Below are 26414 nucleotides of genomic sequence, written 5' to 3' on the forward strand. Positions count from 1 at the left end.
CAACCTCCGTTGGGAGCCGTATTGCGCCATGCTGGCCCCAGTTTACTTTATCCGCATTCCGCCCCCTCCCCCAATGTTGCCACGCGTCCACTGACTCAGAAAATTCTTCCATAACGAGTTTCGACGAGTTACCTCCGAATTTTTACATTTTCTCGGCAACGAGACCTGTTATATCGATCATTCAACTCTGTATTTCAAATTCTCGGTGTTTTGGCTTTTCACATGGAAATTTAAACTTGTTCCTCGAAATTTCGACTTTTTAGCCACAGATTTCTGCGTTTCTTTTCCAGTTTGTCTCGAACATTTTCGATATAAAAATTGTAAAGTTACGACCTGTAAAATTGTCCATCCCGAAAATCCCCTGTGATTTGTATAACATTATAAGGTGGGTGAATGCGAAAATCCCCACTTGTGAGTTCTAAAAAAAGGGTCTTGGCTGTGATCATATTCAGTGATGATAAATGGATAAGTGTTTCCATTACATGGCTTCCTGATTATCGGTCAATCCAGCAGACTTCCATTCCTCTCTTCGGCAGACCAGTTATCGAAACCTGAAGTTTGCTAAACCCGTCATGCAAACGTTCATGTATGACAACTACACTTGTCAGTGCATATTGGCCCTCACAAGATTAGAAACTCATATTTTTGCAGAAGAGGGAAAGCTCTTAGAGACTTGAGGACTGTAGGGGGCGAAAGAAGCAATTTAACTTGGAAAAACTAACAATTTCCAATGCATATGTTGTATACTCCATCGGGGGTATGTCAAAGTTATGAAATAGTCGGTGTAGTCATCATTTCGTGGGTGTTGGTCTGTCCAAACATATTTTTTTTAAAGAATGTCCAGCTTGACACTATCAGGGACCAAACCAGATTAAAAGGCATTTCTTACTAATTAAATCAACACTGGAGGACTGCCACTGCTAGTCTCATGCACGCTAAACCAAAACAGTTACAGCTCCATTTCAGGAAACATGTTACTGAGCTTTCCTGATGCTGAAAACCAGTACATTTAAAAAACACAAGCAGACTTCAGTCGTGAAGGAAAGGGCAAGATGACAGTATCCAGAGCTGCAAGAAGACATGTAAATATGTTTTAAGTGGCAAATGAAGCTATCAAACGGTGATTGACAAAAACCTGTGGGACTTTGAGGTCTTCGCCAGAAGGTTTGTAGTTTTATTGGTGCTACGGTGACTTCTTTGAAATTTCATCTATGTTGTCTTGATATACATATAATTTTGACTTTTTGTATGATGAACTCAATTATTTAGATACAAAAGGTTGAAATAATGGGAGACAAGTCAAGGTTTGACAATTTGTATTCACATTTTAGCTCCAAATCTCAACAACTTGATCACATTTTTCCTTCAAACATGCAAAATGTTTTATCTGAAATATTGATTACATTTTTCAAATTGCGACTTGAATGTCAAAATTTCAGCTTTTCTCCTTAGATGTTCCATTGTTTACATTAAAATTTGACATCTTCAATGTTACTACTTTATCTAAATTTGTTATAATTACATGAAATTTTTACCTTCTATACCAGAATTTTGACCTTTTCTTATGACAAATTGTTCACGTAAGCGGTTTTGCATTTCAACTCTTGCCAATAGCAACAATTCATTGGTTAATCAATTATATGACAGTTTGCCAAACTCTCACTAATCCAAATGACCTTAATGAGCTTAATGATGATCTAGCAGTGAGTGTCAGGGTGTTCATCCCTAGTTGAAAAAGTCATCCTCCCTCCCCTACACTATGCACCCAGCTGAATGATGGTCTAGCAGTGAGTGTCAGGGTGTACATCCCTAGTTGAAAAGTCATCCTCCCTTCCCTACACTATGCACCCAGCTGAATGATGATCTAGCAGTGAGTGTCAGGGTGTACATCCCTAGTTGAAAAGTCATCCTCCCTTCCCTACACTATGCACCTAGCTGAATGATGATCTAGCAGTGAGTGTCAGAGCATGGGCGGCGATCATGGGGGGGGGGGACGAGGGGACATGTCCCCCCAATATTTTAGGTGGGGGGATATAGTATCTAATATCCCTCCCAATATTTGGTGGCATAGTTTTTTTTAAGCATATGTTTTGTATTTTTTTATGATATCACTAGTAATTTCAAAATAGAAAATGCTTAGATGCAACTTACAAGGCCTGGGAAGTGCCATTTCCAGCGATCTGGGAGGCATTTTCGGCAAAATTTTGTTTTGCGCTTCGCGCCAACTTATGGTGGTGCTACAATTAGAAAGTCTGGGTACAAGCTTTGCCCCTCCCTTGGCAAATTCCTCCCAAGGCGCCTGTCTAACCGTGTCACTATTTGTTACTATATATGACCGAAAGTAGTTTTTACTTTTTTTTTCTCGAAATGAATAGCTAGACGGACTGCATCTGTAATGAAATTTGGTTTGCATCTTGTGTATGAGTGTATGTACAATCATATATATATATGATCCACATCAAAATGGGTTCACTGGGTTTCCATTTGGCCTGTTTCCTACAAGATTTCTTAACGCAGGCGCGTAGCCAAGGAAGGGGGGTGAAGGGTGGAGACCGCCCTCCCCCTCGAGCATATTTTTGTGGTATTTTCTATGATATCGAAGTTTTAAAGTAGCCGTTATAAGAAGTTTTAATATTTGTACACCAATAATTTAACTGTGTCTGAATTTTTCTAAAATTCCTTGACCAACATTCTTCATCATACTTCCCTCTACTCGTGCAATTTCGACAGGTCTAGAAGGGGCTGACGTTTTTTTTTAAATATTTTTTATATTGTCCATAGATGAAATTTTGTACAACATTATGTGTATGTTTTGAAGTGAATTTATTATTACAATTCTGAACAAATAATGGGCTTAAAACCTTGAAAAGTGGGGCTGACGGGTATTGTGGGGCATTACGTAGAATTACCTACAAAAGCAATATGTGACTTGTGACAATCTTGAAAAAAGGTTATGAATGAAAAAAAAAACTATTAGGAAAAACTTGGTTCTCAGGCAAAAGTGTACATCTGGTTGGTCGTTTTCAAGCCCGAGAAGTGCCATTTCCGGTGATCTGGGGGGCTATCAAAACCAGAAATTTTCTTGTACGCTGCGCGCCAACCAATGGTGGCGTTCCGCTTAGATAGTAATTCGCCTGCATCCAAGCAAATGTCCCCCCCAATATTTGAAACAGATTGCCACCCGTGTCAGGGTGTTCATCCCTAGTTGAAAAGTCATCCTCCCTTCCCTACACTATGCACCCAGCTGAATGATGATCTAGCAGTGAGTGTCAGGGTGTTCATCCCTAGTTGAATAAGTCATCCTCACCTCCCTACCCCTATGTAATTTTATCTGCATTACAGTTCATGAGATATAAACATATGTATTTAACAGTTTCTCTCAATATCTGATTTTATTTTACTATTTGACAGTGATCATGTTCCTTGAATCTTATCTCAATGAAGGTGTTACCTTTACAGTACCTACTATGCATACACCAATAGCCATAGGTTTGGTAGTATTTTACAGTTTGCAAATAGTTGGAAGACAAAATTTTGTATAAACATTATCTTAACAGTGTGTGGTGAACATTTCCAGCTCAAAATTTTACTTTGGTGAAGTAAAATTTAATTACATTTTTTCATCTGCCAAATCTTGTAAGTAATCATTTATGTACTTATACTTCTAATAATAACAGTAATAGTACAGCATTAATAATGTGCCAAGGTACAGGATAAAAAGAAATCAAAGAACTTAATTAAAAGCAACTGCAGGTGGGACCTCAGACCAATATTGAACAATGTAAGACAAAGTACATCTTCAAAGGTTAAGTGGATGTTGGCTTCAAAGCTTTGGAGCCACAACAGCAAGATAGCAATCACCATAACTGGAAGAGGATTAATGAATACTTGAAGCAGTTGATTGGGAGACCTTAATGTGTGAGTTAGAACATACAGATGCATCAGATCTGTAGTCTGGTGCCATGTTAACAAGTGCCTTCCAACAGAATGTTTTGCAACATTTTCATTCACAAACCAGTAACAGTGATATCTGGCATTATCTGGTCAAATTTGTCATAACTAAAAATATGTGCTCAAGCATGTCGAACATGTCAGAGTAACACCCATTTAGTTGTCTGTGAGAGCACTTATGCAGAAAGCCAATCATCTTGTTTATTTTATAACCCACATCATGTACACTGTTTATAAATCAATTTCTCAGAATATATTGTAAAACCACATTTCACTAGCTTTGTTTCCTACATTTTAGTGTGGTTCAAAAAGTAGCACGTTTGAACTGAAGGTATAGTCGCTTGATATGAGTCCTGCTAGTATCATAAGCAATAAGAATTGGAATTTGCATGGCAATCTATTAATATATGTATATGTGTCATAAAGTCATACCATAACTGTCGTACAACAACAATAATGGAAGTGATAAATACAAAATAAGCACATTTCTGGCAAATGTCATACTCAAGATTCTAAATATCCTCCACCAATCAAATAAAAAGAAACATCAGGAATCAGGAAACTTGAGCCTCCTTGTACTTGATAAAACGAAGCAGGTTGGTGCGTGCATTCAGAACGATAGGTAGATGTTCACTAAGACTAACTTTGGATTGCTTCAGCTGAAAGATAAGATACAAAGGTATAAGTATAAGCCTGATGAAGGCTTTTATCAGTTCACTTAAATCAGAATTGTGAAATGTTGATATTAAGAGACCGATTCTAAGACGATCCAGTATTAGGTCTTGAGACATTCTTACTCCAATGAATGATCAGAGTACAAACAGGGGAATGATCAAAACTTCGCTATCACTACACAGGGGAAGTAACGCTGGAAGAAGTTGTTGTTAGACAATATACTTTGTACACCACAGATGCAAGAATGTCTCCAGACAATGGGTAAGGGACTATTAGCCAATCAAATGACGAGAAATTTGTAAAGCATCAGTGACTATGTTTACCTTGATCATCTCTCTTATGGAACTAACTCTGTACCGTGCATGGATAATTGTTTCCATATCAAGCAAATTCGATCATCGTGGGATTGGAAGAAATTTTGGATCTTTTGAATATTTTTAAAACAAAGATGTTAATTCAAAATGTGTTGGTTAAGTTTTGTATATGACTAGTTGTGAGTGTGTACTTTGGGTTTGTTTACCTTCGCAAAATGTGCAATTCTTTTGCGGGGAGAAATGTGCTACACAAATTTGGTTAATTGCTAATTATGTGTAGCATTTTTTGCTACAAGGCACTCAATCGAATGCTATTGTTAAGTAATTATGTTGTAAGTCTTCGTATTTTGACAACATTTGGACTCAAAAGTTCTGTCACAAGCACTAAAGGAGTTAGAACACTAATAAATGAATACATTTATAACAGTATTGCAAGCATACAAGCAACACTGCTGTCATCAAATGACTCTTTCATATGTCATGTGTTTGGGTTTTTATGTGTGGGTATCACATGCTGTAATATAACATCACAGTACCTAGTCTGAGATGACATCAGGGCAGACATTACTTCCAAAGTTTACTTGTTGATTTATCTTTGGGATGTGATACATTTGGAATGCATGCTTAGCTGTCTATGTTCTCTGCATGTAGAATTCCATCAAAATCGTTTATTAAATATTTTATAGAAAAACAAAACAATCTAAAGCTCAATTGACATAATGAAATCATTCACTATGCTGTGAACAACATTGACATGTTCCATACATATATACACATGATTATGAACACTGATTCTTTCGTGTTCATCCAACACAAACAAACAATTAATCAATCAGTAGGCAAACAACAGTTATCTTGAGTATGTTTACTAACATTATGTATGTGTTCACCTCCATTTGTTTTCAGCCATAGACAATTAATCTTTTCTTATAAACCATCAAGGCTGTCATTTTGCTATACATTTATTGTCATATTTATGCTTCATAGACTTATATTTTGTTATGTATTTACATAGTTGAAGAGATACTTGCTTCTCCTTTGACTGTGATTCTGCATCATGAGTCGAATAAACAGTTAAAAACACATTCACATATCTCTGTTCTTCAATGAATGCAGTCTGTGACAAAATTTACTGTGCAAAATATCACTTTCTGCTAAACACAATTATATAATCATTGCCTACCTTTGCCTTAAGTTTTGGTGCAATGACCTTTAGCTTGGCCACCAGTTCAAGCCTGTCTGCAACAACATCAGCCATTTGGCCATCACCAAATGTGTCAAAAATAGCATCTAATGCTTCAGCTACTACCCACAGCGAGGGATCCCTTGTAGCCACCTCTACTAATCTCTCTCCAACTGCCTGGAATAAAACCAAAGAAATTTTGAAAAAGAAAGTGGTATGACAATAATACTCAACACCAATCAAATCATAAGGAATTAAAATATTTGTGCTGGCCAGAGTGGCTACCTTGTGGAGCATACTTTATTTTTGTCAGCATGGAGTGGTATTAGCTCAGAGCAGAGCTACACAACAATTACCTGACTAGTGTTTGGCTGTTTATACCAGAGTGGTGACCCTTTATCATTACATCCTCCATGATAATATCGCCTCTTTTCCTCTGCGATATGATCATTTATGAACATAAATTTGAACCGTTCTTTTTAAGTGGAAAAGCAGCAGAATGATTGTTACTGTGTCAACTGAAGATAATTTATAAGCAATGTGCCTACAAAGCTTTAATGATGAAACTATATATCACCAAGATTTTGGTAATGCATTTTTAAAACACTAATAGCAGGTGAACAGAACAGTCAGATTTAAACCATGTCTAACTTCATAAAACTTTCTCCATTCTCAAGATGATCCTGGCATGCAAGGAACAAACTCTGTCTTTTTTTAATGGATACTGTCACTTTGTAGTTTGAAGCTTACCTGGAGTACTTGCTCAGAGCCTTGTTGAGTGGCCAATAGGTTTCCCACACTCCCCAAGATGCCAACTGTGTTGACCTTAATGCCATCAGAATTTGAACCTTGAGCAAAGCTACTAAGACGAACAAGTTGGGTTTCAGACAGATCCTGATATGAAAGAAAGTAAACTTGAAATTCAGTCCGGGCAGAGGGTATATTACAGAACGATGAATGCATCATAACTAGTTGTATTTTCCTGTTGGCCATGCATACAATTGGGACATATTTACAGGTGTAAATCCCAACATAAGAACTGTAGCAATGAAGACTGGCTGTCATCAAATTGCATTTCCAATGAAAACAAAAAATGGGCCTATTTCTTGGATACTGGAACCAAGCAATGTGTCATACTCATAAACTTTGATTTGTCTGGTTTTGTGAATGCTATTGGCTAACAGAGTTTATCAGTGGTATCCATGACTACATGAGTACCATTATTAATTATGCAAACGATGCACAATCATAACAAGTACAATACAGCAGGTATAAAACACACACTATCATTGATAAATGTTCACAACAGACACTGCAGTGAACATGTTGTGTGGTTTACTGTGCAATGTATATGTGCTAGCAAATTATATGGATATGCCCATAAAACAAGGAATATATGCTGATGATTGTTGGGCAAAACTTATCATAATTGACTGGAAGACATGATATATATATAAAGTTTCATTTAAAGTTCTTTCCCACTTGTCCAACCTGGTGTCCAAGAAGATGTTTTGTTGTGGCTACTACAGGGTGCATTGTTACCTTTTGAATCTTAACTATGAAGTAGGATAAAGTTACCTTTGGAGAGATCTTTTCTAGGGCCATCTTCTGAAATACTGCTCTGACAGCTGAGGTAAGACTTTCAATCAGCTCTTCTCCTTTTGGAGCTACAATAGTCAAAATAAAATAAGCCACTAGCTAAATGATGACCATTTGTGGTTTACTAATAGCAGTAAAGAAGAGAACATTTAACATCATCATATACAAAGTCCATACAAAACATGCACTTGCAATGTTGTTGTGTTTACTATTCACACATGTATCAGAAATTGTACAGTGATAAGCCTGACGTCTCTAATGCCATCCATCATCATATAACAGTAACAATTCTGACAGGGACATATGACTTTTCCATTATTATCGGAGTTTCTTAAATTCATTTAACCATCTCCCCATATGAAGGTGTGAGGGGACATATTGCACAGAACTGACCACTTCAAAGGTAGTTAGGCTTAAAACCATTAAGGTACCAAGCCTATATCACATAACGTTTTTATCTGTCCCTATTCCTATGTCTCAAATAAGTACATTAATTCTCACTCCTGGTCCAAAAATCAACTATAAAAAGTAAATCCAAATCATGGAAATGTCAGGTGGAATAATACCTATTAAACATGCAATATACAAAGGAATCACTGATGGTCTGTGTCAGGCAATGTCAAGAACCAGAATGCAAAAATGCAATAATATATATAATATAATATTATAATGTTCTGAACCACTATTTTGATGTACAATTACACTATGCCATGATAAAAACAGGTCAGTCTACTGTACGTGGCAATTCACACCTCCACTATAAACAACAGGATTCGTGTACTCAATGTGGCAAAATCCATAAACCAAATATGAGAAGTATTTCTACCATAAGATATCATCATTAAAGGTTTCAGAGTTAAACCTCTGTTGAACTCAAATGACCTTTGACTTACACCAAAACAACTGAGTTCTTCTATTAAATTAAATTGCATCCACATTCCAAGTACTTTGACTTCCACTGAAAACAACAGAGTTCTTTCACTCAATATAACACATCCACATGATAGGTATAAAAAGTGCCCATTCCTCCTATATTGAGCTATCCTGTTTACAAGATCTGGTGACCTAGTGACATCAGATGACCTTTGACCTCCCAGAAAAACTACAGGGTTTTTCTCCTTAACATGACACATCCACTTGCCAAGTATGAGAAGTACCCATGCTTCCTATCTTAAGATATAGTGTTTACAATGTTTTCATTATTTGACGTCTGGTGATCTCAGATGACCTTTCACCTCCATCAAAAACAAATGGGTTCTTCCTCTTAAAGGCATTGAAGACCTGCCCAAAACCGTGTGCAGCGCTCTGAAAAAGTTGCTTGCAAATGACGTTTTCTTCTTGTCGCTACAAACTGCAGAGAGTAATGAAACACTTTGACCTCTGGTGCCCCAATTGATCTTTGACCTGCATCAAAAACATCAAAGTTACCCTTCTTGAGATATTGTGTTTACAAGCTAGGTGTTACAAGCACACATACATACACCCTGCACACACGCAGGACTGCATAGGTTTCTCTTCTCATCAAAACCAGTAATGTTTACTAGCTTGATGGCAGATCGATAGGAGCATCATAAAATAATACTGGCAAATAAAACCTGGGGATAGATTTACCTGGTTCTCTCATCACTATGGCCATAAGTATTCCAAAGACCATTGTCAAGGCATCTGTCCCACCCAATGACTCTACATCAATTGCTGAAATGATGTTTTGGAGACAGATAAGTGCTCGGCTTTGCACTCTCAGCAATCTGTGGTTGAAATAAATACAGTTGTGATACTTCCAGAATTTCACATGTTTAAGTATGGATGAATGAACCCAAAACACTGGTGGAGGCTGTTCTGCATGATATGACCGTTTTTTCCAAGTTCAACCTTAATTCCAGTTAAATGTTGCCATAGAACCATGTCCCACAGTTGATTAAATAGTCATGTCATTTTACATTAAGTGATGGTGAGCAAAAGGCCAACAATAAGATATATGCACCACCTGCACTAAGCATATGACACCACTCAGTCAATTCTTCTTGACAACTTTAAGAAAACATTTCTTTACAATAATCAGTCATTCCATTATAGGTTCCTTTGACGACCCCAACATGAAAAATTTAACTTTTACCAGAGAATGTCATAAGCTTAATTGGAAAGGCTAAGAAAATTAACTAATCTGCCTTTTCCCGGATGTCACTTTAAAACAACAACTATTTTTGATGGCACTCACCCTCTGAATAAAGGTTTCCCTTCTTTATGTCTCAAGAGATCTTGAAGTAGTGATTTGTCTGGATAATTTGTTTTCTCTAACACCTGAAGCAGGATGAAAATACATCATTCATCAATACAAAGGCAGAAATTAAATGAAAGTCTCTTGGTAGACTTTCTTGATTTTCATTTGAAGCGATTATGAACACACTAAGGATATTTCTTGATTTTCATTTGAAGCTAATATGAACACACTAAGGATAACATGTAAGCTGCATTGACAAAGCAGTAGATTGCAGAAATCTGTGTCTCACATTCTCATTCACAAGTTTCATCTTCTGTAAGAAATTTGTATATTAATAAACAAAAGTATCAAAAAAGGACTACTAGAGCCAAATTTCTGTTTACCTTCTTGGGCATTTGATGATGAATCAGCAATCCATGAACTTCAGCTGATAAACACAGAGGGCTCTGATGGAACAATCAGAAAAATAGAAATTGATCCATTTGGTTAGCAGTTCATCAAATATATCAAGGTTCTAAGAGATGTGATGTTCCAGAAACGTTGTTATTACTTACACTTAGAAATAGATTTTAAGAATGAGTTCAGGACACTGGCGGATCCAGGGCCTTTGTTTGGGAGGGGCCAAAGTGGCATTAGAGTGATATGGGGGAGGGGTCTAAGGGGAGGGGGTGCCCCCCTCCCCTTTGGAAAATTTTCTATTGCTGAATGCCCTCAGATGCAATTTGGTGCGACAAAAGTGTACAATGGTGATGTTAATTTACTTCTAAAAAAAATGTTTCCCAGGTGTATTTTTCTAAAATATTTATAAAACAAAGTTGGGATCATCTTTCTCAAGAAATTTTATTTCTCATAGGTTATAAATTTCTTACAACCAGCCTGTAACTGCAAGATGGTGTTAAACTGTAAATCCTCATGCTCATACATTTACATAGCTCCCAACTCTTGAGAAGGCAAATGCTGGTCCATGCCACGAATCGCCGTCCTGGGGGAGGGGTATAAGGGGAGGGGGTGTCCCCCTCCCCTTTTGAATTTTTTTGGAATCCTGGTGATGCCTACATGTAAAATGGTGGCACTTAGAAAGGCTTTTGTCACCCCAAATTTTCTGAGAAATATGCATTTTTTTGTGTGTAACATCAATAAATTGAATAGTAGGTGATAATTCATTCTTTCCCGTGGCATGAAAATGTTCGCTGCTCGCCCCAATGAAAAGAATTATAGGCTAATTTGAGGTTTAAATGATGATGTAAAGGAGGTTTTATACTCTATTATGCTAAATGCTAAAGAAATGATGGTTGCTAAGTCAAAATTTGATGCAAATTTTTTATCTATACTTGACAATTACAATGCAGTTTTTTCGGACGCTTGTGCGGGTCAGCGGGTTTGGGTGTTAGAATGCGGGTCTAATTCCCGCGAATTGCGGGTCAGTTGGGAGCTCTGCATTTAATTTTAAACCAGAAAACGAAAAGGTTTAGACTAGTCTACCACTGCTATTCCTCTCGATTTTTTTAATTTCCAATTATATGATTTAGCGGATGTTCGGAAACACTTTTTGGCTCACCTTTGGGGGGGCCATGGCCCCCCTTGGCCCCCCCTTGGATCCGCCAGTGGTTCAGGACCAGAACATTAGAAAGGGTTAATGTCTTTTACATATATATCAGTGGTGTATTAATACTAAATTGCAGGACAGACCAAATTAAATCTCTGATAGGGATTTGCAGATTTAGATTATTCTTGAGCCAAATAATTCAAACATGCAGCACAAAATTCTTCCTCAATGGTAGGCAGTTACAAAGATTTGTTCTATCCAATTGAGCTCAAAATCAAGTCTGTCACCAGCCTCTGACCTTTAACCTGATTACATCATACATCACATGAATAATCCATCCCATGCCAAGCAAATACCAATCAAGTTGGAGGTCCTTCAGCCAAGAGGGTTGGGCCTTTGTGAAACACCTATCTGTCCCCTACTTTTCCCCTCATATATGAGATCATAAAAACATGATATGCTCTTGAAAGTGGGGAAGGAGAATAAATTCAACAGAGCTGTGTTAACAGGACTTATGTGCTCTCACCCTACTCTCACCCTGCTCTCACCCTACTCTCACCCTGCTCTCACCCTACTCTCACCCTGCTCTCACCCTACTCTCACCCTGCTCTCACCCTACTCTCACCCTGCTCTCACCCTACTCTCACCCTGCTCTCACCCTCTCTCACCCTACTATCACCCTCTCTCACCCTACTCTCACCCTCTCTCACCCTCTCTCACCCTACTCTCACCCTCTCTCACCCTACTCTCACCCTGCTCTCACCCTGCTCTCACCCTACTTGGGTTGGTTGCAAATGGTGTGATGATTTCCATCAGCCATCTGCTTTGATGAGGATGGGAAACATAATACTTGAAGAATAAAATATTAAGATTTCAATATTCATGTTTGCCTTTACCATCAAAGGTGATTCATCATGTAGCATCTGATTATCAGCAAAATCGTCACTGCTACTACTGCTGGAGTCCAACTCTTCTAGTCCATCATCTAACACAAAAAGAAAATTAAATAAAACATCCAAGACTGATCAAAAGTGATTTTTTAAATACCTGAGTGAATTAAAAGAGATTCCTTTTCTTTTATCTTTTCTATGTTACCACATATGAGATTTTACCAAGCCAGTCTTCCTGAAACGCTTCTTTCCGAGGTTTGAAATTTGACCTCAACTGATAACAATGATCATTAATCACATACATGTCCATGCTGCCTCTCTTGAGACAGTTTAGTAACTACTCATGCCCCCCCCCCCCAAAAAAAAAAAAAAAATTTCTGAGGTAATAAACTAATCAGAAAGTAGTGTATTCGGTATTGTTAAACTAGTGAAGAGTCCATCCTTAACAAAAACAAGGGAGAAACCAAGTCCAAGTGACAGTAAACACTGATTAATTTTACAAAAGACGATTCCAGAAGTAAAGTGGTTTTGGCAAATATCACCACTGTCCAAATCAAAGACTGTAATGAGTAAGGATTAAGGACCACAAAAACTACAATTATCAACCATACTCATTCAAGACTACTGATGCTGTTAGACAGTATCTACCTTAAGATAATGTCTGGGTTTGTTTGCTTCTCATTTACATATTCTTACCCTCTGGGCAGCACATGTTGGAGATTATCTCAAGAGCTACCTGTTGAGCAGTTAAGATGGCCATGGCTTCCTTAATGGATTCTTCAAGGTTAGATGACAGCTAAATAAGGAAAACCATTAAAACTCATCATGGTCATGTTCTCAAACAGGCTAAAATGTGATTCTATTCACAGAAAAGTTTCTAATACCTTATATCATTCCTGAAAGGTTTGTAATGTATGTACCACATTTTATTGTATGAGTTTATATGCAAGTATCATTTTGAAGAAACTTTATTGGGTGACACATTCCCCTAACTGTTTTACATTTCATTTTCAGACATTGCAAATACAAACAGACATATAACACATATGAACTATAACAAATATGAACAAACTTTTGCTGTACTTGAAAAATCTATTTCCTTCTTTTCAACATAAAACAGCAATCTTTTACCTGCTCAAATTGTTCCAAATAGTCAACAAAAGATATAACGGCCAGGAGCTCAATATCAAGACAATGAAGACACCTCAACATGATGAAACAACTACTGTCAGACTACAAAACTCTACTCCATAAAACTCAATATGTTTTAAGTCTTTGCAGCAACTGGCAAATCAAACAACGAAGTTTACCAAAGGCAATGACCACTGATGACCACTTTCTTTTACCAGAGAAAAAAGAAATGAAAAAGGAAAAAAGACACTATAACATACAAAAGGCGATAAGCACTGATCATTACACTCCAACTACACAAGGTTCCTCAAGAATACATGTGAGGACGACCCCACAAAACTAACCTGTTTAAGCCGCATTTCACCTGTTGGTTCTTTCATTTCTGTCTTGTCATCATCTTCCATCTGTAAGAGATAAAGCCAATATGCTATCAACATGTGTAAAAAGTTGCAATCCCACACAAATTAGTGCCAGACAGCAAAGGCAATTACAAGTAACAAATATTCCAAGAAAGACTTATCTTAATTTATACCTCAAACTGAAATGTGGAGCTTTGACTCATGAAACTTACTGAATTCATTAAAGAATGGAATTGTTCTCTCCATAGTTGATCCAACATTAATTACATAAAAAAACATATGACTTTGTAAGTTTCAGCAGAATTTTACAAGTAATTTTGTCATTGTTTTTCTTTTACAAACAATGACATTTCAATCATAATTTCTATACTATTGCAAAAGGAACATCTCTACTTGGTTGTTCTGTTTTCAAAGGGACGTGTTTATTCTCACACTTCTGCCCATGACCAAATGAAACGCTGGAAATGGGAGACTTACATTGCCTTGATTCTGTAGTTGAGGTAGAACTGCTCTGACTACTTCTAAACTGTCTATGGTTAATGTACCAGCAACAACTTTAACCACTGCTTGCAGAGTCTGGTTTTGTGTTGCAGCTGACAAAGAGTCCTTCATGTTATAAAACGTTCCTATAAACAGGAGGATGGAGACATGAAAAGGTTATAAATTAGCTGTGAAACTGATAAAGAATACACACAAAAAAAAAAGAAAAAAAAAAGATGTTTGTGAATATCACAAACATGAAATACAAATGTAAGCTTCAACCACAACAGCATCAAATGAATATGATCCAAATACAATAATTAATAGCTTCGTTGTGTTGGTGAGATCTTACTAATTATATTTTACCCATTGAATTGTCACAATATATCTGACTTCTATGATTCAGTGTGTAGCCAATGTTCCCACTGTATCATACACAGTAAAGTTTCTTTCCTTATAAATTGTTACAAAAATCTTGCATTATTGTTTTTAACACAAGTTTCTGAGCAGCGTTTTACTTTTTCCAGACGATCTAATACTATAACAGAAGCTCAGACACTCATCAGAATGTTAGAGTGTAGCATGGCACTGTTGCAATACAGGGGTGCCAAACTTGATTGAAAGTCATGTAGTAACATCAAACAATGACATGATGTTGTCCCTGATGGAGTCGCTATATGTCGCAGTGGAAACTGTACATTAATGAGGTGTTATGATCAAACATATTCAGTTGTGTATACTATAAACATGAGAAGGCAACATGTGATCAGAGTATACGCAAGTTGCTTAACTGAAAACAGAACACTGAGTGACTTCCAAGGTTGCATGATGATCATGTGATGGTACAAGGTACACAGGACAAGTACAGTAGTAACATTTAGTTTCCTTTCCTACTAGAGCATCAATCCATACTTTCCACCTTAACTGGGAAGAAACGTCATTGACCTGACAATAACAAGTTCACCGTTTCTCAGATTCAGAAAATTAATCCAAACGAAAGCCTTAGCATCATAGTTAACTTCTAATAGCACTCGCTAGCTACACAAAGACCTTTCCCAGTTCACTGTTAACTTAGTCTGGTACAAAATACCTGCTACAATACATGACTTGAGTGTTCCTAGAATTGGAGTCAGGTTGTTAAGGTAAACTATATACTACTACCCAACATACCTGCAGTGCGTACTTGGAGCTAAGGTAAACTATATACTACTACCCAACATACCTGCAGTGTGTACTTGGAGCTAAGGTAAACTATATACTACTACCCAACATACCTGCAGTGTGTACTTGGAGCTAAGGTAAACTATATACTACTACCCAACATACCTGCAGTGTGTACTTGGAGCTAAGGTAAACTATATACTACTACCCAACATACCTGCAGTGTGTACTTGGAGCTAAGGTAAACTATATACTACTACCCAACATACCTGCAGTGTGTACTTGGAACTAAGGTAAACTATATACTACTACCCAACATACCTGCAGTGTGTACTTGGAGCTAAGGTAAACTATATACTACTACCCAACATACCTGCAGTGTGTACTTGGAGCTAAGGTAAACTATATACTACTACCTAACATACCTGCAGTGTGTACTTGGAGCTAAGGTAAACTATATACTACTACCTAACATACCTGCAGTGTGTACTTGGAGCTAAGGTAAACTATATACTACTACCCAACATACCTGCAGTGTGTACTTGGAACTAAGGTAAACTATATACTACTACCCAACATACCTGCAGTGTGTACTTGGAACTAAGGTAAACTATATACTACTACCCAACATACCTGCAGTGTGTAGTTGGAGCTAAGGTAAACTGTATACTACTACCTGACATACCTGCAGTGTGTACTTGAAGCTAAGGTAAACTATATACTACTACCTAACATACCTGCAGTGTGTACTTGGAGCTAAGGTAAACTATATACTACTTCCCAACATACCTGCGGTGTGTACTTGGAGCAGAGCATGCTGCATTGAATCACCAGGACTAAGGAGAGCCTCCTCCAAGATTGATGTTGATTCAGGTAATGAACAAATTTGGACCGCCTCTTTATTGTCTTCTGTTACAGTCTGTAGACACTGGGCTGTTGAATGACAAGAATTGAGGACATTGTGAATAAGGTTGTGTTCAAATTCAACATAAGAAAACTTTTGCTCAAGAATGATTCCTTCAGTGACTTGTTTGTTCACATACTAAGACAATGAACATGTCATTTATCAGCAACACACAACTAGTACTAATGGAATGATATCAACACCCAACAGGAAAGTCTATTCAATTTGGAACATTCTTAGTATTTTGTTATCTTACTATGAACTGTCTATAACATAAGTGTGCTTCAGCAATTAATGACAACCCCTGTCATTCCATAGACTTGGTAGTTCTACATTTGAAAATAAATAGCAACCACTGTTTAACTTTTCACTTTCGAAACAACCTAAACTTCTTCAAAAGGGCATGCCGTTAATATTGACCTATGAAAATCTATTCCTTTCATACTTAGGAAAGCTTTAAGGAGAGAGGAGGATTTGTTGGACCATCACTGTAATTTATACCAAAAATTTGTAAGATCCTTCCTTGCTGATTCAAAACATTTGTGTGCTTCTTGACAAACAATAGCAAATCCCTCTTAAAGACCAACACAAATGAAATGAAACATTAACATTGCTCTCAGATGAAGATGGACAGACAAGTAGCTGTTGTACATTCCGTGTTTTTCATGACAAGATCTTTGACTATTGTAAACTTCACCTATTGTAAGCTTCTACCATTATGTGTGATCCATTACAGTATGGTGACCAGATGTCCCCCACTTCCAGGGACAGTCCCCAGATTTCATGTGCCATCCCTGGATTAAAATTTTTCCTGGCAATGTCCCCAAATTTTTATGTCCCATCCCTGAATTTGTACAAAGGCCCTGAATAATTTCAATTTTAGCTGTTTGGCCTCCAATCTGTAGAGACAGCTTGAACCAAAGCTAAGGAGTGATTGTTTATAACTAAGCTACAAATGTAAATCATTGAATAATTTCATTGCCAGTACTTCACAAAGTGTCATGTTCCACTAAGTGATGAGTATTTTACCCTTAAAACATTTGGAAATGGCATTTTATCTAGGACGAAATACTTGTTTCTGGATCAGGTGTTCTAATGCGGGCATTTGAAAACATAGAACCACCTAAACAATGAGAGATCCTCAAATGCCTTCCTTTAAAAGTACAGTGCCCATGGGTGCTAACCATTCATGTCAACAAGGGTGGGGGGGGGGGGAGCAACATCAATATCATGTCCCCAAATTTCCTGGGAAACATATATGGTCAGTTAATTGAGAAACACACTTTAATGCTTTGTTTTGCTCTCAACATATGCTTAAACATTCAGCTAAAGTAGAAAATGCATCTTGTAAAGGTTTTTAATTTATAACTTTTCACATTTCCAGCTGCATTTTCTCCAAGCCAAAAAAATTCAACCATTTAACAGATTTCACATACATTCTATCTCTCTCTATGATATTATTCTTTTTTTCACCACGAAGGAGTAAAACATCTTTTGTTTCCATTGGTTACTGCATTAAAGTCATCATTATTACTTCAGTTTTTGCATATTGCATAGCTTGCACTTTTCAAAAGTGATGTCATTTCAATTGAGGGCCATTTCAATTTTAATATATAACAAATAGCATACAATCCTCTGAACCAAACATGACTGCATAAAGGACTATTGCAATATTTTATTTGTAACGATACAAAATTTGTGAAGAAATGTCAATGAACATACCTGATGCCAAAGCAAGATCCAAACTAAGTTGCTGAGATTTAATACAATCAAGCAGCAAGTTAACCACTGAGTGCTTGTTGATGATGTTAACAGCTGTGTTGTTTGTTTCACTACATGGTAAGAGAAGCATAATAATTATATGAACACGCAAACAAAGCCAAGATTTTACTAAATAAAGAAGTGTTTATAAGTTACTGAGATATCATAATATCACTGCCAAAATTGAGTGCATTCATATTCTGGTTAAGCCACTAATGACCGTGAAATACACTTCATTATTACACACTTTTCAAAAACAAAGATGAACAACCAGACAAACTACACTTCAGTTTTAACCTACTGCACATCCCTTCACGAACCAGCCTCTTCAAACACAACAAAATTGTATCAAGTTACTTTGGTAGGCTAACGAGCTACATGTTTATCTATTACGGTTCATCAACAAGACTCCTGATCTCGTTCATCCAGTCTGCTGACTTTTCTAAAACTAATCAATCTTATATAATTATATATTTCGTTATGAACTGATATTACCTACAGTACTGGCATCATATACTATCAACAAAGTGAACAGATCGCTCTCACCCACAATAAACAATTGTCTTCCAAACATATTATCAATTAACCAATAAACATGTAACAGCCTTAAGGCTGCAGTTTGTGTTGACTTTGCTGCAATCTGGTGGTAACTTACTAAACCAGTTAAGGAAAGCACAGGTACCTAGATCAGAAAGCCAATAGGCTTTGTGATACCTTGCCATTTCATACAATACCATTTAAACTACCACTGCTCACAATTGGTTGAGTTTTTACTGCATCTGCTCATTAAACTTCCACAGATATTAATAGATTTCTGGTACTCACTACGGTGAATCCTTCACAGTAAGTATGAGTGCATCACAGATTTACTTTTGGAATTATCACATTTACAGGGTCTTCAAGCTTTCACCTCTGGTGACTGCAAATGAGTTATGAATCTCCACAAATACAGTCATATCATGAAAGAAGTTCATTAAACTTTGCTTTCAGACATATTGTATCTACCAGTTTTCAGACTTTGACCACTGTCGACCTACAATGGCCTTCGACCTCCATAGGAAAAAAGGTTAAAGATCAGCTGACCTTCAGCCAAAGCAATGACTCACATCAGTTGGACTCCTTGTGTCACATTCTGAACTAATGAGTCCGAAATTTTGAGTCAGTGAAGTCACTGTTCATGTGATGTTTGATCACCAGAAGCAAATTGCTTCTCTATATGGGCATCAACATATCAGAAGGACACTCCTCTCTATGCTCCATTTGAGATATGATGTTGAAAAGCTTAGAAAGAAATAAACACACCAAGATCAATTACTCAAAGTCATGTACATGTGTAGTCATGTACATGTACATGTCATGTACATGTGAACAGTCTGGGGTAAGAATAACCCTAATGAGAGAGAGAGAACCCATACTTGTAAACATTTAGCTCTTACCATAAGTTAAGCAGGAGATGCACAATCTGCAGCACAGTATTAAGGTGTGGATTGTGTAAATCCTTTTCTTTCTTCGTACCGTCATGCCTGTTGGAGCTGAGAAGGTCTGTTGCATACTGCAATGATCAAATATAATGTATTTAAGGAAAACCAATCCAGGCTTGTGAAGTACTGAGTTTAATTACCGTAAATGGTCTTGCAAGAAAATGTTGCTGCATTATTGTTGTTATTGCAACATTTCATAGGTTGAAAGGCAAGAAATAGGAAGATAAAACTGCAAGCACAAAGCCTAAAACCAGGACATTTTTGGATAAGTCTCATCAAATTTAAAAGGAAATAAAACAGGTTAAAGATGGAACAATTTGTTTGTGGCTTATGAGTATTACACACAAATTGCAGATAACAAAGAACTTTCCAAAGTTTGACTTTGGTTCATTATTTGATGACTTAGTCAAGCTCTTGCCAGACCATGTCAGTGTGACCAGAACTTGTTCTACGATGTACATGATGTTACCTTTCATTTTCAGGTTACTGTACATACTGTATTTATTATAGTTACTTCAAATTACATTGTTTCTTCATTCACATCACAGCCACATTCATTAAGAGTCTGTGACAATTTGTTGGGTTGTCCATCTTACCTTTTGCTTCAAACAACCAAATGACCCTTTGAGGTCATCCAATAGACAAGTGGTAGATCAGCAATTTATATCCAGCAAACTTAACAAACAGTCCAAAAGTTGATCATGTTTACATGATCCTTCAAGCATAAAGAGTGTCATAGGCATAAGATATTTTCCTTTTTCTTTAAATTAGTCCAAAGCAAATTGTCTGGAACACTCAGTCTCAGTGTCTACAAAGCTTTTTTCAACAGCTTCCGACATTATTAACATTACTTTTACTGCGTAGAAACCAATATGCTGGTCATATGGTTAACATTTCACTAAAACATACTGAAACAGTTAGCATCTGTAATGATTCTTAGGGAAAAGATACGATCGCATTCCATGAAAGTGTTTGTCATGACACGTTTGAGGAACAACCGGAGAGGTTAAAATTGGCCTTTTTTTAAGTATACACATATTGTCAATCTCCATTTGCCTGTTGTTTTGTCAAGGTAAACTCACCAATAACTAGCACTTGTTCTATTAGACATATGCTGCAACGTGGGAGTTTCCGTGCCACTTTCTGTGAGTAAATTTGGTATGAAATTCCAACTACACACCATGAGTGCTGAGCACAGTAATGTTTGAAGTTGCACTGCTTAAATTGCAAAATGACATGCATGGGTAAAGGCATAGACTGCACTGCATGTCCAACTTCGGAGATTGGTTACAAGAAGGGATTGAAGCATAGTCTTCTACAGGGAAACAGACTTTTGGCAACCTTATTTCAGGTACAGGTTGTCACATCGCAACTGGCAAATTCCTTCACAATTAGCCCTGACAGAGGTAAAAACTTTAAAAGAAACCTTTTGAAGGAAAGTGACGACAGGAGTCATGACATCATCCTGAATCATCTTCTCACAAACAGTCTGGCCGTGGATGCTCATATTCCTTAGGAAAAAAACAAATGAATAGTATGTCACATTTATTTCACATTATCATATATGAATACATACCACCTAAAACTGATACAAAAACTTATTCTACTGACAATTTTTAATGTCCATGATTCAAGAGGAACATAAAAATGATAAGTATGGGTTTAGATGGAATCACTGATAACTTCTGATTATTGTTTTGGGGAATTTCGTTAATCCTTGGCTATTCAGCATACAGCAGAGGTATTATTCATCATAATGGAGACACTACCAGTTATTAGTTACCATGCACATTCATGTTATTTACAGGATAATCACATTCTTTATATCATAGAACTCAAACTATTTGGCTCAAGGACCTCACTTTATATGAAAATATGGAAAGTTTAGTATTCCACTTATTCAAAGAAAACATATCGTTTGTTCAAGTAAGTTTCTGAAAGTAACCACAGCAACCACCACAGAGACACCATTTACTTCTTTTTTTCTTAATTTCCATTTCTAGCTTTCAATATCTAGACTACTGTAAAACATAGCTCACAGGGGAGCTATAATCTATCATTTTAATTTGCTTTGGAATTCAACTGGTGATGCAAAAAGGATTAGCCAACCCCATGGAAAAGGACTTTGACCAGTGACAAATACTTGGCCAGAAGTTATCCAGCAAAGCATATTGTAGGAGTTAAAATGGTAACATGAATTTAGCTGACCATGAACAAAGGAAAGTTAGCTGTTACTTAATGGTTCAGGCTTATCATATCAGATTGGTGAAACATTGCTTATTAAGTACAGTAATAGTAGGCTGCGTTGGTATAAGCAAAAACAGATACCGATGCAGCTCCATTATATGCAGCTCCATATGCAGACTGCACAATGTTTGTGCCTGCTTTAAGGTCTTTATTTATTTGATGCTTTATCCAACTGATTGTAAATACAAAATATTCATGATTAATTCCAACCAGCCTCTCAAAAATACCATATAAGTACCTCAAGAAAGACATGTGAAGGTTAAAGTACATATGCATTATCACAAGATAACACAATTCTCAGTTGCATTCCTTGATATATGCTTGTAAAGGTATTAACCATAATAACCAATTAATACTACACTTCACACTGATGTATACCTAACTTCAATACACTGCAAATCAACAGCATTTGAGACTTCAAGCTGCAAATAATAAGCAATTGGATAATGAAGAATGTTTCATGTTAACAACTGTGGAGTTCAAGTTAAATACATCTGAAGATTTCTTTCTCAACTCTCAAAAATGTTGTTTCACATTTATGTTCAACTTACCTCAATGCACCAGCAGAAGCTTCCCTGACAGAAGGAGAATCATCGAGCAACAGAGGGGCAAGGCTTCTCACAACATTCTGCATCAGTAATGTATCCAACGATTTTCTGTCTCCAACAACATTGGCAATGGTTGTGCATGTACATTCTCTTTCATCTACTGAAACACTCTGCAGCTGATATTATAAAGTAAAATGAATTAATTATTATAATGAAAATGAAAATAACATTAATTCAAAAAGAGGCACAGAACCCACCAATGTTACATAATTAAAAGAAAAAGTGAAATATATAGATTCAAAGCTACACGTGCTTTACACATGTGAAACAATACACGTTTCCAAAATAACAAGTGGACCACCAAGGAGTTGCAGATCTCATCCCAAAATGTTGGCATATGTGGCACTATGATGTCATTATACTAGAGACACATTAATGATCATACACATACCAAGTATATGAAAATCTTACATGAGCCTTGAACTGACTGACCATCAACATTGTTTATGTAATTAATACACTCTAAACAGACATCCATTCAAACGATATTCATTACACTATATATTATAGTACAGTAGGACAAGTATTTTGTCTTTCCAGCATGTTCATATAAAGCTAACAGAATGGGGGTTGTTTTTAATCAAATTTAAAATTGTCAGCACACTATATTAAGAAATCATTCCATCCACAGGAATATCCCTCTTTAAGTAATGTTGCAGAGACAAATGCCAAAAACATCATTTACAAAATTTCTTTTTTACTGTCAAGAGTATTTAACAGTGTGTTATGTTGAGACTGCTAGTTTTCACTAGCAAATTGTGTTCCATTCCTAACTTTGTGAACTTAATAATACATACAGTAGTATTTGAATGCATATGCTTAATATATATAACATTCCAATCTTGTTTTCTTGACTGATCTTATCAATTGCTTACTCTTTGAATGTTGGTGCATACAGGCTCATACACTTGTGCCCTAAGAACACACCAAGCAAAGTTTCATGGACTACCAATTTAATTTAAATATCATGGTTAAGATACCTGGCCCCAGCTATGTATATCATTAATTAGTGAAGGCCAAAATGAAACAAAGCAGCCAGCATGTCATGGTACAAAAACAAAAAACAAATTAAATTTTATGCTAATTAGCTAATGATAGGTCTGAACTTGGCCAGCCAGTATTTAATGATTGGACAAGTCACAATACAATGTTTCATGGCTACCGAAAGTGCTGGCAAGGGCATGCACCAAAACCCCAAATAATCTAGCCTTGTCATGAATACTGAAGGCTTGCAGAACCTCCCCATCCTGCAAACTTGTTTAACCAAAGGCTTTGTGCATGTGATGCAGTGTTCATTGCATGGAAGAAACCTGTATAATACAGTTGTAAACTCAGTTTCAACATAAATTTTCAAGGCTTGAATTTTATAGGAAACTTCATTTAGAGAAGGTGTTGAAATTGAAAGACAGGGAGAGGTTGTGCTTGGCAATGGTGGGGTGGTGGCAAGTACTGTAGGATGAGTAAGGTACAGTATTATAATATTCATCCTGGTGGAAGAATGGAAACTTCTGAATACCCATATGCCAATTATGGTATGGATTAAACTGGATTACATGGATTATCCTGGATTATACTGCAATCAACTTCTCAGTCAAATGTTGGTGCTGCATTGAATTTTTGGCAGTGTGGTCAGGAATTACTAGTTGATTGGGAGTTAAATAAGGGTTGCTTAAATGTACCTGATCGTAGGTTAAATGCCTAAAGAAAACCTTATTTTGCTGACCATCAGGAGATAACAAACATTGTATCAGGCCCAGATCCAAAGGGTGGGATGTCCACACCCCTCCATGGCAACATACAATTGAGATGAGTTTGACCACAAAATGTCTGTCGTTCTTTCATACCCCAACATTGACACATTCGTTGATAAGCTAACACAATAGCTGTAAGTGTAACTTTTGTGTAAGTATACATCCATTGACTCGATCTGGATTCTGTTTGCTATGCTCTGAGACTCTAACTTAGCTCAGACAGGTCAGGTCCCAGAGAGTATCATGTTGTGGTAATTTTGGTTCCTTTTAGGGAGTAAAATTTCCAAATGCCAAAAATATGTGCAAAACTGGCTGGGGGGGGGGGGAGGGTGTTAAAAGCTTGAAAAATGCACAATTTGATCAGCACATTCCTGAAATGGATTCAAACTCATGAAATATGTAGCTCTGCTTCGCTGCAAAAAATTAAGGTTGCCTGCTGTATTGTTGCTAGTAATATTTGAAGGTGCGTCATTACGATGGTGCGTCAATTATGAAGCCTTTAGTGTACAACGTGACAAAGAACAGCTCATATTTTACTACAAAGTATACTTTTGGGTACAATTATAGAATACAGGGCCATTCATTAACTCTTCCCAGCATCCGGACGCGCGGATGTGTGGTGTGTCTGTACATGTATGACGCCCTCTAAAATTCCATCACGTATTTCATTTTGACTCTGCATCTGCGCATCCGCTACGGAAGTACTAGGAAAGGACTTAGCAACGATTCCCCATATACCATCACATATTTCATTTTGACTCCGCATCCGTGCATCCACCCTGGGAGTACTAGGAATGGACTTAGCAACGATTCCCCATATACCATCACATATTTCATTTTGACTCCGCATCCGCGCATCCACCCTGGGAGTACTAGGAATGGACTTAGAAAGTTTCCCTATAAACCATCACGTATTTCAAATTCTGAAAGTCCCACATGTACGAAGTTATTCCACATCAACAGTGTGTCGTTCTTAAAAGGCATCCGTACATGTATGACCCCGCATCCAAGCATCTGCGCATCCACTCAAAAAGAAAGAACTTGGACTTAGACATTTTTTACTCACATACGTACTGGGGTGAGACTGAGCATCCGCGCATCCGGATGCTCAGATATAAATAAAATCATCAAGTGGCCCTGCATTTTATAGTTACTCCTAATTTTGACTTTGACATGCTAACTTTTTGGGACTCATTCATCTGCTTTCAGTTATTCCTAACTGTGTTATGCCTAGGCCTAACTTCCTACTAATAATAACATTATGCGGTTTATGCAGAACTTCGGCTAGTACTGTATTTGCCTAAGTTAGGCCTAAGCTAGGCCATGTACTTTACCTTCTCCAGTAGACCAATGGATTGGTTGTTTCCACCGCTACACTCAATGTCATCTTCCTCATTAGAAATTACTTCCTTTACACTTGGCAAACCAGTGGGCTGCTGCTTTGGTTGTCTGAACCTCTTCTTCTTTGACTTGCCCATATTTGGAATGTCTTTTACTGCTTTCGATGCCACTTTCTTTTTTGCTCTGTGTATTACTTGTAACTTACTAACCTCTCAACCAACTAACCTCACAACCAAATTACAGTAATACGATGAATAAATGTGCAAACAAGTATCAACTAGGCCCTACTCTGTAGTAATCATATGGTACAAGTCAAAATCGCGAAATGGCTTTACAAGAAGTCAAGAGTTACGCATAGCGTGTAAACAGCAACTTACAGCCCTCCTATGCTGCAGTTTGCCATTTCCATGCTGTACGGTCTATGTTGCCAGTATGCTCACACAAATCTCGCGACCACGTGTGTTAACACTGCTATTAGATTGATAGTTTCAGTCGCTTTCTTCAGTTCTTGATGTAAAACGAATTGAGTCACGAATTGCCGAATGTCTTGTGTTTTCTAAGAAAATTCACTTTATACCGTATATATTATAGGCATGAGGCGGAGGGGAGGTGGGAATTGGAGGGGACGGCAGTTATGGCCACCCCTCCCATCGTCAGTCCGGGGGGGGGCCGTTCAGTCGGGAAATTTGTTGGTATTCAGCCGTGGAAAAATTACGTACCACTACTACCCCTCAGAATGCACCATTTGACGTCTCATCTTGTTTTCTGGAGGAGAACCCTCAGACCCGGCCCTTACATGGGAGCTTCAATG

General features: G+C 37.2%; 1 protein-coding gene across 1 annotated transcript; it reads right to left on the minus strand.

Moving 5' to 3' along the window:
• Positions 1 to 2806: 2806 nt before the first annotated feature.
• On the minus strand, positions 2807 to 26005 carry LOC139963038 (HEAT repeat-containing protein 3-like). The gene is made up of 17 exons (XM_071963498.1): positions 25597 to 26005; positions 22455 to 22627; positions 21083 to 21167; positions 19612 to 19727; positions 18137 to 18246; positions 16300 to 16443; positions 14347 to 14495; positions 13855 to 13914; positions 13076 to 13175; positions 12386 to 12474; positions 10327 to 10389; positions 9941 to 10023; positions 9334 to 9470; positions 7702 to 7790; positions 6874 to 7017; positions 6124 to 6300; positions 2807 to 4610 (listed from the first exon to the last, which is right to left on the minus strand). The coding sequence occupies exons 1-17, from the start codon at positions 25738 to 25740 to the stop codon at positions 4506 to 4508; spliced, it is 1968 nt and encodes a 655-aa protein (XP_071819599.1). The 5' UTR covers positions 25741 to 26005; the 3' UTR covers positions 2807 to 4505.
• Positions 26006 to 26414: the final 409 nt, after the last annotated feature.

Source organism: Apostichopus japonicus, chromosome 3 (genome assembly GCF_037975245.1).
Source record: "Apostichopus japonicus isolate 1M-3 chromosome 3, ASM3797524v1, whole genome shotgun sequence".
Lineage (NCBI taxonomy): Eukaryota > Metazoa > Echinodermata > Holothuroidea > Aspidochirotida > Stichopodidae > Apostichopus > Apostichopus japonicus.

Bases quoted from the DNA above. Each gene is read 5' to 3' on its own strand.
- LOC139963038 (XM_071963498.1), bottom strand. From the start codon at position 25,740: ATGGGCAAGTCAAAGAAGAAGAGGTTCAGACAACCAAAGCAGCAGCCC. The intron at 21,168-22,454 runs GTAAGTTGAACA...TTTTTTCCTAAG, and splicing joins GCTTCTGCTGGTGCATTGAG to GAATATGAGCATCCACGGCC. The intron at 4,611-6,123 runs GTAGGCAATGAT...CTTATCTTTCAG, and splicing joins CACCAAAACTTAAGGCAAAG to CTGAAGCAATCCAAAGTTAG.